Source organism: Chiloscyllium plagiosum, unplaced genomic scaffold (genome assembly GCF_037043375.1).
Source record: "Chiloscyllium plagiosum isolate Xiang-an unplaced genomic scaffold, Cpla_swu_hap1 HiC_scaffold_22, whole genome shotgun sequence".
NCBI lineage: Eukaryota > Metazoa > Chordata > Chondrichthyes > Orectolobiformes > Hemiscylliidae > Chiloscyllium > Chiloscyllium plagiosum.
Window position 1 is genome coordinate 27,285,973 of NW_028270160.1, and position 14,754 is coordinate 27,300,726.

Consider the following 14,754-nt stretch of genomic DNA (forward strand, 5'->3'; position numbering starts at 1 on the left):
AAATAGAAATAAAACAAACAAAAATAAACAGAAGGAGACGCCTACTCAACCAATCGGATGTGACGTCACCGGTCTCGCCCCTATTTCCGGAGGAGCAAGATGAACTACATGCCAGGAACAGCCAGCCTGATAGAGGACATTGACAGTAAGGGAATATACTCTATTATCATCATCACAGGGAGTTCCAGTCAGCCTGATAGAGGACATTGACAGTAAGGGAATATACTCTATTATCATCATCACAGGGAGTTACAGTCAGCCTGATAGAGGACATTGACAGTAAGGGAATATACTCTATTATCATCATCACAGGGAGTTACAGTCAGCCTGATAGAGGACATTGACAGTAAGGGAATATACTCTATTATCATCATCACAGGGAGTTACAGTCAGCCTGATAGAGGACATTGACAGTAAGGGAATATACTCTATTATCATCACAGGGAGTTACAGTCAGCCTGATAGAGGACATTGACAGTAAGGGAACATACTCTATTATCATCATCACAGGGAGTTACAGTCAGCCTGATAGAGGACATTGACAGTAAGGGAATATACTCTATTATCACCACAGGGAGTTACAGTCAGTCTGATAGAGGACATTGACAGTAAGGGAATATACTCTATTATCATCATCACAGGGAGTTACAGTCAGCCTGATAGAGGACATTGACAGTAAGGGAATATACTCTATTATCATCACAGGGAGTTACAGTCAGCCTGATAGAGGACATTGACAGTAAGGGAATATACTCTATTATCATCACAGGGAGTTACAGTCAGCCTGATAGAGGACATTGACAGTAAGGGAATATACTCTATTATCATCATCACAGGGAGTTACAGTCAGCCTGATAGAGGACATTGACAGTAAGGGAATATACTCTATTATCACCACAGGGAGTTACAGTCAGCCTGATAGAGGACATTGACAGTAAGGGAATATACTCTATTATCATCATCACAGGGAGTTACAGTCAGCCTGATAGAGGACATTGACAGTAAGGGAATATACTCTATTATCATCACAGGGAGTTACAGTCAGCCTGATAGAGGACATTGACAGTAAGGGAATATACTCTATTATCATCACAGGGAGTTACAGTCAGCCTGATAGAGGACATTGACAGTAAGGGAATATACTCTATTATCATCACAGGGAGTTACAGTCAGTCTGATAGAGGACATTGACAGTAAGGGAATATACTCTATTATCATCACAGGGAGTTACAGTGAGCCTGATAGAGGACATTGACAGTAAGGGAATATACTCTATTATCATCATCACAGGGAGTTACACTCAGCCTGATAGAGGACATTGACAGTAAGGGAACATACTCATCACCATCATCATCACAGGGAGTTACAGTCAGCCTGATAGAGGACATTGACAGTAAGGGAATATACTCTATTATCATCATCACAGGGAGTTACACTCAGCCTGATAGAGGATATTGACAGTAAGGGAATATACTCTATTATCATCATCACAGGGAGTTACACTCAGCCTGATTGAGGACATTGACAGTAAGGGAATATACTCTATTATCATCATCACAGGGAGTTACAGTCAGCCTGATAGAGGACATTGACAGTAAGGAAATATACTCTATTATCATCATCACAGGGAGTTACAGTCAGCCTGATAGAGGACATTGACAGTAAGGGAATATACTCTATTATCAACATCACAGGGAATTACAGTCAGCCTGATAGAGGACATTGACAGTAAGGGAATATACTCTATTATCATCATCACAGGGAGTTACAGCTAGCCTGATAGAGGATATTGACAGTAAGGGAATATACTCTATTATCATCATCACAGGGAGTTACACTCAGCCTGATAGAGGATATTGACAGTAAGGGAATATACTCTATTATCATCATCATCATCATCATCACAGGGAGTTACAGTGAGCCTGATTGAGGACATTGACAGTAAGGGAATATACTCTATTATCATCATCACAAGGAGTTACAGTCAGCCTGATAGAGGACATTGACAGTAAGGGAATATACTCTATTATCATCACAGAGAGTTACAGTCAGCCTGATAGAGGACATTGACAGTAAGGGAATATACTCTATTATCATCATCATCACAGGGAGTTACACTCGGCCTGATAGAGGACATTGACAGTAAGGGAGTATACTCTATAATCATCATCACAGGGAGTTACAGTCAGCCTGATAGAGGACATTGATAGTAAGGGAAGATACTCTATTATCATAATCACAGGGAGTTACAGTCAGCCTGATAGAGGACATTGACAGTAAGGGAATATAGAGCTGAAAATGTGTTGCTGGAAAAGCGCAGCAGGTCAGGCAGTATCCAAGGAACAGGAGAATCGACGTTTCGGGCATAAGCCATTCTTCAGGAAGGGCTGTTCCTTGGATGCTGCCTGACCTGCTTCGTTTTTCCAGCAGCACATTTTCAGCTCTGATCTCCAGCATCTGCAGTCCTCACTTTCTCCAGTAAGGGAATATACTCTATTATCATCATCACAGGGAGTTACAGTCAGCCTGATAGAGGACATTGACAGTAAGGGAATATACTCTATTATCATCATCACAGGGAGTTACAGTCAGCCTGATAGAGGACATTGACAGTAAGGGAATATACTCTATTATCATCATCACAGGGAGTTACAGTCAGTCTGATAGAGGACATTGACAGTTAGGGAATATACTCTATTATCATCATCACAGGGAGTTACAGTCAGTCTGATAGAGGACATTGACAGTAAGGGAATATACTCTATTATCATCACAGAGAGTTATAGTCAGCCTGATAGAGGACATTGACAGTAAGGGAATATACTCTATTATCATCACAGAGAGTTACAGTCAGCCTGATAGAGGACATTGACAGTAAGGGAATATACTCTATTATCATCACAGAGAGTTACAGTCAGCTTGGTAGAGGACATTGACAGTAAGGGAATATACTCTATTATCAACATCACAGGGAATTATAGTCAGCCTGATAGAGGACATTGATAGTAAGGGAATATACTCTATTATCATCATCACAGGGAGTTACACTCAGCCTGATAGAGGACATTGACAGTAAGGGAATATACTCTATTATCATCATCACAGGGAGTTACAGCCAGCCTGATAGACGACATTGACAGTAAGGGAATATACTCATCACCATCATCATCACAGGGAGTTACAGTCAGCCTGATAGAGGATATTGACAGTAAGGGATTATACTCTATTATCATCATCATCATCACAGGGAGTTACAGTCAGCCCGATAGAGGACATTGATAGTAAGGGAATATACTCTATTATCATCATCACAGGGAGTTACAGTCAGCCTGATAGAGGACATTGACAGTAAGGGAATATACTCTATTATCATCATCACAGGGAGTTACAGCCAGCCTGATAGACGACATTGACAGTAAGGGAATATACTCATCACCATCATCATCACAGGGAGTTACAGTCAGCCTGATAGAGGACATTGACAGTAAGGGAATATACTCTATTATCATCATCACAGGGAGTTACAGCCAGCCTGATAGACGACATTGACAGTAAGGGAATATACTCATCACCATCATCATCACAGGGAGTTACAGTCAGCCTGATAGAGGATATTGACAGTAAGGAAATATACTCTATTATCATCATCATCATCACAGCGAGTTACACTCAGCCCGATAGAGGACATTGACAGTAAGGGAATATACTCTATTATCATCATCACAGGGAATTACAGTCAGCCTGATAGAGGACATTGACAGTAAGGGAATATACTCTATTATCATCATCACAGGGAGTTACAGTCAGCCTGATTGAGGACATTGACAGTAAGGGAATATACTCTATTATCATCATCACAGGGAGTTACAGCCAGCCTGATAGACGACATTGACAGTAAGGGAATATACTCATCACCATCATCATCACGGGGAGTTACAGTCAGCCTGATAGAGGACATTGACAGTAAGGGAATATACTCTATTATCATCATCATCACAGGGAGTTACACTCGACCTGATTGAGGACATTGACAGTAAGGGAATATACTCTATTATCATCATCACAGGGAGTTACAGTCAGCCTGATAGAGGACATTGACAGTAAGGGAATATAGAGCTGAAAATGTGTTGCTGGTAAAGCGCAGCAGGTCAGGCAGTATCCAAGGAACAGGAGAATCGACGTTTCGGGCATAAGCCATTCTTCAGGAAGGGCTGTTCCTTGGATGCTGCCTGACCTGCTTCGCTTTTCCAGCAGCACATTTTCAGCTCTGATCTCCAGCATCTGCAGTCCTCACTTTCTCCAGTAAGGGAATATACTCTATTATCATCATCACAGGGAGTTACAGTCAGCCTGATAGAGGACATTGACAGTAAGGGAATATACTCTATTATCATCATCACAGGGAGTTCCAGTCAGCCTGATAGAGGACATTGACAGTAAGGGAATATACTCTATTATCATCATCACAGGGAGTTACAGTCAGTCTGATAGAGGACATTGACAGTTAGGGAATATACTCTATTATCATTACCCAGGGAGTTATAGTCAGCCTGATAGAGGACATTGATAGTAAGGGAATATACTCTAATCATCACAGGGAGTTACAGTCAGCCTGATAGAGGACATTGACAGTAAGGGAATATACTCTATTATCATTACCCAGGGAGTTATAGTCAGCCTGATAGAGGACATTGATAGTAAGGGAATATACTCTAATCATCACAGGGAGTTATAGTCAGCCTGATAGAGGACATTGACAGTAAGGGAATATAGCTTAAAAATGTGTTGCTGGAAAAGCGCAGCAGGTCAGGCAGCATCAAAGGAGCAAGAGAATCGACGTTTCGGGCATAAGCCCTTCTTCAGAAATGCTTATGCCCGAAACGTCGATTTTCCTGCGCCTTTGATGCTGCCTGACCTGCTGCGCTTTTCCAGCAACACATTTTTAAGCTCTGATCTCCAGCATCTGCAGTCCTCACTTTCTCCTAGTAAGGGAATATACTCGATTATCATCATGGGGAGTTATAGCCAGTTTGATGGAGGACTTTGACAGTAAGGGAATACAGTATCATCATCATGGGGAGTTATAGCCAGTCTGATAGGTAACATCTTCAGTGCGCCTCCCGCTGAAGCACTGGTGATGTATCCTGTTTTCTATTTATATGTTTGAGTTTCATAGGGTGATTGAATCATTTCCTGTGGTGACAGCATTTCCCATGGTGATTTCATTTCCTGTTCTTTTTCTCAGGGGGTGGTAAATGGGGTCCATGTTGATGTGTTTGTTTCGGTTAGAATGCCATGCTTCTCGCAATTTTCATGCATGTCTCTATTTGGCTTGTCCTAAGATGGATGTCTCAGTCGAAGTGGTGTCCTTCCTCATCCGTATGTAAGGATACTAGTGAGCGTGGGTCATGTCGTTTTGTGGCTACTTGATGTTCATGTATCCTGTTGGCTAGTTTTCTGCCTGTTTGTCCATTCTAGTGTTTGTTACACTTTTTGCAAGGTACTTTGTAAATGTCATTAATTTTGCTTGTTTGTGTTAGGGTCTTTCAAGTTCATTAGCTGCTGTTTTAGAATGTTGGTGGGTTTGTGGGCTCCCATGATGCCAAGAGGTCTCAGTAGTCTGGCAGTCATTTCTGATATGTCTTTGATGTAGGGGAGAATGACTAGGGTTTCTGAACATGTTTTGTCTGCTTGTTGCTGAGAAATCAGTGGACTGTGTTCATAGAGTACGTGTTCTTTTTGAATACACTGTATAGCTGACTTTCCTCTGGCCTGCGTAGTTCCTCTGTGCTCGAATGCAGCTTTGTTTGTGGATGTTGGGACGATTGCTTCTGTGGTGCAATATTTGGTCTGTATGTGTTGTTTTCCTGTAGATGCTGGTTTGAAGTTCCCCAATGGCTGTTTGCTCTACTGCAACGTTTAGGAATGGTGGTTTCTTTTTTGTTATTGTTTTTCTCCTCTTTTTAGTGAATTTTATGCCAGTAAGGGTATTCTTGATGGTCTTGAAGGTTTCCTCTCATCCTTCAGACAAACTGATGGAACACCCATGGGATCTCCAATATCAGGGTTCTTAGCAGTGGCAGTAATGCAGAGACTTGAACAAACACTTCTGCCAACCATCCAACCCAAAGTTTGGATCCGCGATTTGGATGACACCTTTGTCATCACTAAATGAAACTAATTAGAGGAAACCTCTAACAGCAAACACATTGACTTGGATCCTGTTTATCACCCTCTGAGAAAAAGAACAGGAAATTATGTCATCGCAGGAAATGACACCACCAACCCTAGGAAACTCAAACATGTAAATAGAGAGCAGGCTATACCACCAGTGCTTCATTAGGAGGCTCATTGAAGACGTTACCTAGTATGGTGATGAAACATCTGAAAAAGAACATTCTAGCTCAGCGAGCAAACCTACGTTCAGTAGCCAGTCTAATAGAGGGCTATTGACAGCAAGGGTATATGCTCAATTATCATCATACCAAGCTTTAGCTAGTCTGATAAAGGGCATTGACAGTCAGGGAATAGATTGAGTTATAGTCAAGTTGAGTTGTAGTCCATCTGATGGAGGAGATTGAAGTCAGTTATCATCATGTTGACAAGTAGTCGATCCAATAGTGGACATTTATAGGCAGGGAAAGTGCTCAATTATTATCTTGTTGAACTGTAATAATTCTGATACAGAATGTTGATAATAAGGGCAGATACTCAATTATCAGTATGTCAAACTGCAGTCACACTGATAGAGAATATTTACAGTAAGGTCATAGACTCAATTATTATCATGTTGACCTGTAGCCAGTCTGTTGGAGACATAGAAAGTAAGGGAGATGACTCGATTATTGTCATGTTGACTTATAGTCTGTCTCACATATGATGTGGACAGTACAGAATGTACTCCATAGTCATCATAGCACACTATAGCCAGTGATTTGGGACATGGAAATAGAGTCATAGAGATGTACAGCATGGAAACAGACCCTTCGGTCCAACATGTCCATGCCGACCAGATATCCCAACCCAATCTAGTCCCACCTGCCAGCACCCGACCCATATCCCTCCAAACCCTTCCTATTCATATACCCCATCCAAATGCCTCTTAAATGTTGCAATTGTACCAGCCTCCACCGCTTCCTCCGGCAGCTCATTCCATACATGTGCCACTCTCTGTGTGGAAAAAATTGCCCCTTAGTTCTCTTTTATATCTTTCCCCTCTCACCCTAAACCTATGCCCCCTAGTTCTGGACTCCCCAACCCCAGGGAAAGGACTTTGCCTATTTACCCTATCCATGCCCCTCTTAATTTTGTAAACCTCTATATGGTCACCCCTCAGCCTGCGACGCTCCAGGGAAAACTGCCCCAGCCTGTTCAGCCTCTCCCTATAGCTCAAATCCTCCAACCCTGGCAACATCCTTGTAAATCTTTTCTGAACCCTTTCACAACATCTTTCCAATAGGAAGGAGACCAGAATTGCACGCAATATTCCAACAGTGGCCAAACTAATGTCCTGTACAGCCACAACATGACCTCCCAACTCCTGTACTCAATACTCTGACCAATAAAGGAAAGTATACCAAACGCCTTCTTCACTATCCTATCTACCTGCGACTCCACTTTCAAGGAGCAATGAACCTGCAGTCCAAGGTCTCTTTGTTCAGCAACACTCCCTAGGACCTTACCATTAAGTGTATAAGTCCTGCTAAGACTTGCTTTCCCAAAATGCAGCACCTCGCATTTATCTGAATTAAACTCCATCTGCCACTTCTCAGCCCATTGGCCTGTCTGGTCAAGATCCTGTTGTAATCTGAGGAAAACCGCTTCGCTGTCCACTACACCTCCAATTTTGGTATCATCTGCAAACTTACTAACTGTACCTCTTATGCTCACATCCAAATCATTTATGTAAATAACAAAAAGTAGAGGACCCAGCACCAATCCTTGTGGCACTCCACTGGTCACAGGCCTGCAGTTTGAAAAAAGCAACCCTCCACCACCACCCTCTGTCTGCTACCTTTGAGCCAGTTCTGTATCCAAATGGCTAGTTCTCCCTGTATTCCATGAGGTCTAACCTTGCTAATCAGTCTCCCATGGGGAACCCGTGTCGAACGCCTTACTGAAGTCCATATAGATCACATCTAATGCTCTGCCCTCAATCCTCTTTGTTACTACTTCAAAAAACTCAATCAAGATTGTGAGACATGATTTCCCATAAACAAAGCCATGTTGATTATCCCTAATCATGTCCCTAATCATGGACTACTTTCTAAACGGTGAGAAAATTCGTAAAGCCAAAGTACAGAGGGATCTGGGAGTGCTAGTTGAGGATTCTCTAAAGGTAAACATGCAGATTGAGTCCGTGATTAAGAAAGCGAATGCAATGTTGTCAATTATCTCAAGAGGGTTGGAATATAAAAGCACTGTTGTGCTACTGAGACTTTATTAAGCTCTGGTTAGGCCCCATTTGGAGTACTGTGTCCAGTTTTGGTCCCCACACCTCAGGAAGGACATACTGGCACTGGAGCGTGTCCAGCGGAGATTCACACGGATGATCCCTGGAATGGGAGGTCTAACATATGAGGAACAGCTGAGGATCCTGGGATTGTATTCATTGGAGTTTAGAAGATTAAGGGGAGATCTAATAGAAACTTACAAGATAATACATGGCTTGGAGAGGGTGGACGCTAGGAAATTGTTTCCGTTAGGCGAGGAGACTAGGACCGTGGACACAGCCTTAGAATTAGAGGGGGGAAATTCAGAACAGAAATGCAGAGACATTTCTTCAGCCAGAGAGTGGTGGGCCTGTGGAATTCATTGCCGCAGAGTGCAGTGGAGGCTGGGACGCTAAATGTCTTCAAGGCAGAAATTGATAAATTCTTGATGTCACAAGGAATTAAGGGCTACGGGGAGAATGCGGGTAAGTGGAGTTGAAATGCCCATCAGCCATGATTCAATGGTGGAGTGGACTCAATGGGCCGAATGGCCTTACTTCCGCTCCTATGTCTTATGGTCTTATGGCCTTTCCAAATACATGTACATCCTATCCCTCAGGATTCCCTCCAACAACTTGCCCACCACCGAGGTCAGGCTCACCGGTCTATAGTTCCCTGGCTTGTCCTTACCGCCTTTCTTAGACAGTGGCACCACGTTTGCCAACCTCCAGTCTTCCAGCACCTCACCTGTGACTATCGATGATACAAATATCTCAGCAAAAGGCCCAGCAATCACTTCTCTCGCTTCCCACTGAGTTCTAGGGTACACCTGAGGCTGGTACAATTGCAACATTTAAGAGGCATTTGGATGGGTATATGAATAGGAAGGGTTTGGAGGGGTATGGGCTGGGTGCTGGCAGGTGGGCCTTCATTGGGTTGGGATATCTGGTCGGCATGGACGGGTTGGACCGAAGGGTCTGTTTCCTTGCTGTACATCTCTATGACTCTATGACCTGATCAGGTCCTGGGGATTTATCCACCTTTACCCATTTCAGGACATCCAGCACTTTCTCCTCTGTAATTTGGACATTTTGCAAGATGTCACCATCTATTTCCCTACAGTCTATATCTTCCATATCCTTTTCCACAGTAAATACTGATACAAAATACTCATTTAGTATCTCCCCCATTTTCTGTGGCTCCATACAAAGGCAGCCTTGCTGATCTTTGAGGGGCCCTATTCACTCCTTAGTTACCCTTTTGTCTTTAATGTATTTGTAAAAACTCTTTGGATTCTCCTTACTTCTATTTGCTAAAGCTATCTCGTCTCATTTTTACCCTCCTGATTTCCCTCTTAAGTATATTCCTACTTTCTTTATACTCTTCTAAGGATTCACTCGATCTATCCTGTCTATATCTTACATATGCTTCCTTCTTCTTAACCAAACCCTCAATTTGTTTAGTGATCCAGCATTCCCTATACCTACCAGCCTTTCCTTTCATCCTGACAGGAATATACTTTTTCTGGATTCTTGTTATCTCATTTCTGAAGGCTTCCCATTTTCCAATACCGTCAAAATTGGCCTTTCTCCAATTTAGAACTTCAACTTTTAGATCTGGTCTATCCATTTCCATCACTATTTTAAAACGAATAGAATTATGGTCTCTGGCCCCAAAGTGCTCTCCCACTGACACCTCAGTCACATGCCCTGCCTTATTTCCCAAGAGTAGGTCAAGGTTTGCACCTTCTCTAGTAGGTACATCCACATACTGAATCAGAAAATTGTCTTGTACGCACTTAACAAATTTCTCCATCTAAACCTTTAACACTATGGCAGTCCCAGTCTATGTTTGGAAAGTTGCAATCCCCTACCATAACTACCCTATTATTCTTACAGATAGCTGAGATCTCCTTACAAGTTTGTTTCTCAATTTCCCTCTGACTGTAAGGGGTCTATAATACAATCCCAATAAGGTGGTCATCTCTTTCTTATTTCTCAGTTCCACCCAAGTACCTTCCCTGGATGTATTTCCGGGAATATCCTCCCTCGACACAGCTGTACTGCTATCCCTTATCAAAAATGCCACTCCCCCTCCTCTCTTGCCTCCCTTTCTATCCTTCCTGTCGCATTTGTATCCTGGAACATAAAGCTGCCTGTCCTGAAGAGAATTGACTCAATTATCGTCATGTCAAGCTGTAGTCAGTCTGATGAGGGACGTTGACAGTAAGGGAATAGAGCTGAAAATGTGCTGCTGGAAAAGCGCAGCAGGTCAGGCAGCATCCAAGGAGCAGGAGAATCGACATTTCGGGCATGAGCCCTTCTTCCATAAGGGAATAGACTCCATTATCACCTTGTGCTGAAGTAATTCTGGTAAAGGACATTGACAGGCATGGAATATACTTACATTATACTCCTAGTATACTCAAATGTTGTCGCATCGAGCTTTAACCAATCTTTCGAGTAGCTTGATAGTAAGAGAATATACTCACTGTGCGTACTCAATTATTGTCATGTTGAGCTATAGTCAATCTGCTAAAAGCCATTGACAATAAGGGAATATACTCTCATTGGGTGACTAAAATCTAGCAAAAATCATGAAAACCAATCTGTAAAAGCTTCAGTAAAGTTTTTAAAATGTAGATATTTGGCTGAAACAAATATGGGTCCTTTACGGGTAAAGTTAGTAGAATTTATGATGGGGAATCGGAACATGAGAGAGAAGTTAAATGATTTATTTTTGTCTGTTTTTATAAGAAAATACCAGAAATCTCTCCAAAGTAGAGATCCCTGTGACTGAGGATAATGAGTTGAAAGAATTCAGAATTAGTATGAAGATTGTTCTAGAGAAACAATGGGTCTTAAAAGTTGATAAGTGCCCTGGCTTGAAACAATTCATCCCAGAGTGTTGAAGGAACTGGCTATAGAGATTGTCATTGCATTGAAGGTTATGTTTCAAATTTCTGTCCATTCTGTAAAGATACCTGTGGATTTGAAAAGTATCAAATGTCTCCCCACTATTTAAGAGACTGAGAGGGAAAACAGGCAAGGACACACCTATTAGCCTAACATCAGTAATCGGGGAAAATGCTAGAATCTATTATAAACGATGAGATAAGTAGACACTAGTTGATGATTACTTGGTTGGGCACAATCAGGATGAATTTGTGAATTGAAAATTGTTTAACAAGCTTATTGGAGTTTTCTGAAAACGGTACAACAATGAATAAAGGAGAACTGATGGATTTAGTATACATAAATTAAAATAGGAAAGAAAAGTTCACATTATATTCAGGAAATATCAAAATGAATTGTATATGTACAACTAGTATGAGCAAGCTAATGAGATACATATCTGGTGAAATTGCTCATAAGCCAGTGCGTAGAATGGAAGATATGAGTCTTTTACACCTACTCTGAGCATTTAGCAATCCAGATCAACTGTAACACAGAATGATGGTTACTTCAGGTGTGTGGAGCCAGGTGTAGATGTCTTGTCTGTTTTCCACAATGTATTCAATGATCTGCACTAAACTACAGACATAAGAGTGTAAGTTATGAGTGTGCCATTGGGGGCTCTGTTCATATTTGATTATAGTAATTGTGGGAAGTGTTAATACATACAGCACTAGCCATCAGTGCACCAGAGACTGATTTCCCACATGAAGTACAAAGTGCTAAGTGTTCTTTTGAAATTATTTCTAAAAGTGTATATTATAAATATCATTTAAAGAACCTTTTGCTGTACTATAGACATAAGTTTGATTCTATAAAGTTAACAGACCTTCACATCAATTGAAAGTAGTAATGTATTTCATCATTGTTTGACATCAAATATTGTTGCACGACTATGAACATCATGACATACAAAAATGTACAGTATAAAATTAAATTTAAGACATACTTTTTCTCAGGTATTTTAAGAAGGAAAATATTATGCAACTTATAACACCAAGCATGTATATTTTGACATAAAGCATTTGATATTGAAAGTATTGCTCTCGTGACCCCTTTTAGTATTTCAAACAGTTAAACTTTACTTTGAAAGAATCACTTTTGAAAACCAGATAGAGCTTCGAGTCTGAAGTTCTTTTTTAATGCATCCAAAGCTTGTGAGAATCTTGCTCATAGAAGAGGGCTATTTTCCCATTAGTTATTTGTTATTCAATGAATTGGGATTATCTTTCTTTTCAGACCAGATAGTAGTGGTAAAAAGCTATTTTAAATAAATTCTCAGTATAAACTAAACATTGGTAAATGGATCATCCATGGGAATAATGGTTTTTAAAAAAAAATATTTGTAGTACTGAAACTGGCTTCCAGATTGGATAGTATACTTGTCTTTACACTCTCATAAAAGGAGCTTACCTACTATAAGTTCTGTGAATAGAAAAATAAATCTCCAGTCTTTATGCAGTAACCCTTTTTTAAAATTCATTCATGGGGTGAGCACGTCACTGGTAAGGCCAGCATTGATTGCCCATCCCTAATTACCCAGAAGGCAGTTAAGAATCAATCACATTGCTGTGGGTCTGGAGTCATATGTAGGCCAGACCATATAAGGATAGGAGCTTCCTTCGCTAATGGACATTAGTGAACCAGATGAGCTTTATCCCAACAATCAGCAATGGATTTATGACTTAATTCCAGGTGTTTTTTAACTGAGTTCAAATTGCACCATCTGCCATGGCAGGAATCAACTTGGGTCCCCAGAACATTCGAGGAGAAAGTGAAGACTGCAGATGCTGGAGATCAGAGCTGAAAATGTGTTGCTGGAAAAGTGCAGCAGGTCAGGCAGCATCCAAGGAACAGGAGAATCGACGTTTTGGGCATAAGATTCCTGAAGAAGGGCTTATGCTCGAAACGTCGATTCTCCTGTTCCTTGGATGCTGCCTGACCTGCGCTTTTCCAGCAACACATTTTCAGCCCTTTTCTCCCCAGAACATTACCTGGGTCTCTGGATTAACAATCCAATGTTAATACCACTAGACATTGCCTCACCTGAGAGTGTTTAAGATTGAAGTCCCTGTATACATAGTACATTGATGTGCATGTGTGTGTTTGATGAGTAGAGAGTATCATTTTATATCAGAACAGTTATACCCTTCCACCGCCAAAATTCACTCATTGTCTTTAAGTCTTTTGCTGAAACTAAACCATGTTAGAGAGGGTTTTGCCATACCCCATGGTCCAGACCTGAACATAATTTACTATGTTGAGCAAAGGAAATTTTCAAAGGTCATATTTACTCTCTTCATATCAAAGGTGCAACAGAGTACCTGGCTGTTCAAAACTAGTTTCCAAAATGACAGTCCAGCCAACATTAGGAAGAAACTGCATGGTTCTTCTCAATTGCTTTATCCACAAAACACTTGTAGTGAGCCACTGCCAAAGTACACCTTCTGAGAAAAAGATTTTGTGTGAGAAATTACTTTCCTTTTAAGGCTTCAATAATTTGATAGCATAGTCAGGAAAGGATTCCTCCCCACTGGTTAACACTACATTTGACACTGACTCCTCATTAGTGATTTTATTTGTTAGTTTATACAGTATTTTCTTGCATTCCTCTATTTATTTTGTAAAAATTCCTCAGATCTAAAAACTTTCTGTTTTGAAACAAAGTATAATGAGCTATTTGTATAATCTGTCAGATTTAGCTGATTATGCTCATTATAACAGAATGTACACTGTAAATATTGCATATTTTTTTCCAGACCGTTTCCTTCAACTGATTGGCACGATCATTGTTTGCTATGTCTGACTGCTACTTGCAAGATGGCAAAATGCCTAGGTTGGCTATTGTCTTTTTCCTACATATACAGAAGGATTGGTTACACCTTCTGCTATCCATCATCCACCTGTGGTTGAAAACAAATTCTGGTTAATCTAACTCTGTCCAGCTGCTGAACACGTGCCTGGCAGTGCCCAGTTGACTGTTACCTGTATACTTAAAAAAGAATGAACATAAAAGGCAAAATTGGACCACAGATTCTCCTCATCAACATGCAAAAAGTTGTGTGAAAGAAAATTGCTAATCCTTAATTTGTATTCTTACATTTGCATCCTCATCTTTTTCTAGCATTAATCTGTTCCTATGATATAAACTTGGCTCTTTCTATCCACCTAGCTTTTACTCCTAGTTCAAATAGGTCAACATTAGTACAGCAGTCATTTTAGTCAGTTTTCCCCATGGTAACTTAACCTTTGTGAGCTATCACCATTTCCCTTTCTGGTGCTATCTGGAGGAGCTTCTGTGCTGATGCAGTCAGGAAGTTCTTTTAAAAGTATAGCTTTGCCCTTTCAGAAAAGTTTAAACCATATGA

General features: G+C 40.9%; 1 protein-coding gene across 2 annotated transcripts in view; it reads left to right on the forward strand.

Annotated features, from left to right (window-relative positions):
- The first annotated feature begins 84 nt into the window (after positions 1–84).
- Positions 85–14,754, forward strand: part of lsm1 (LSM1, U6 small nuclear RNA associated) — a 28,845-nt gene continuing 14,175 nt past the window's right edge. Inside the window, exon 1 of one of the 2 annotated variants that reach the window (XM_043712723.2) lies at positions 85–145. In XM_043712723.2, the coding sequence (XP_043568658.1) occupies positions 100–145 (46 nt within the window). In that variant the 5' untranslated portion in view covers positions 85–99. Of the gene's footprint in view, positions 146–14,191; positions 14,223–14,754 lie in introns of those variants that run through there. The other variant, XM_087998896.1, reaches the window with a different exon arrangement.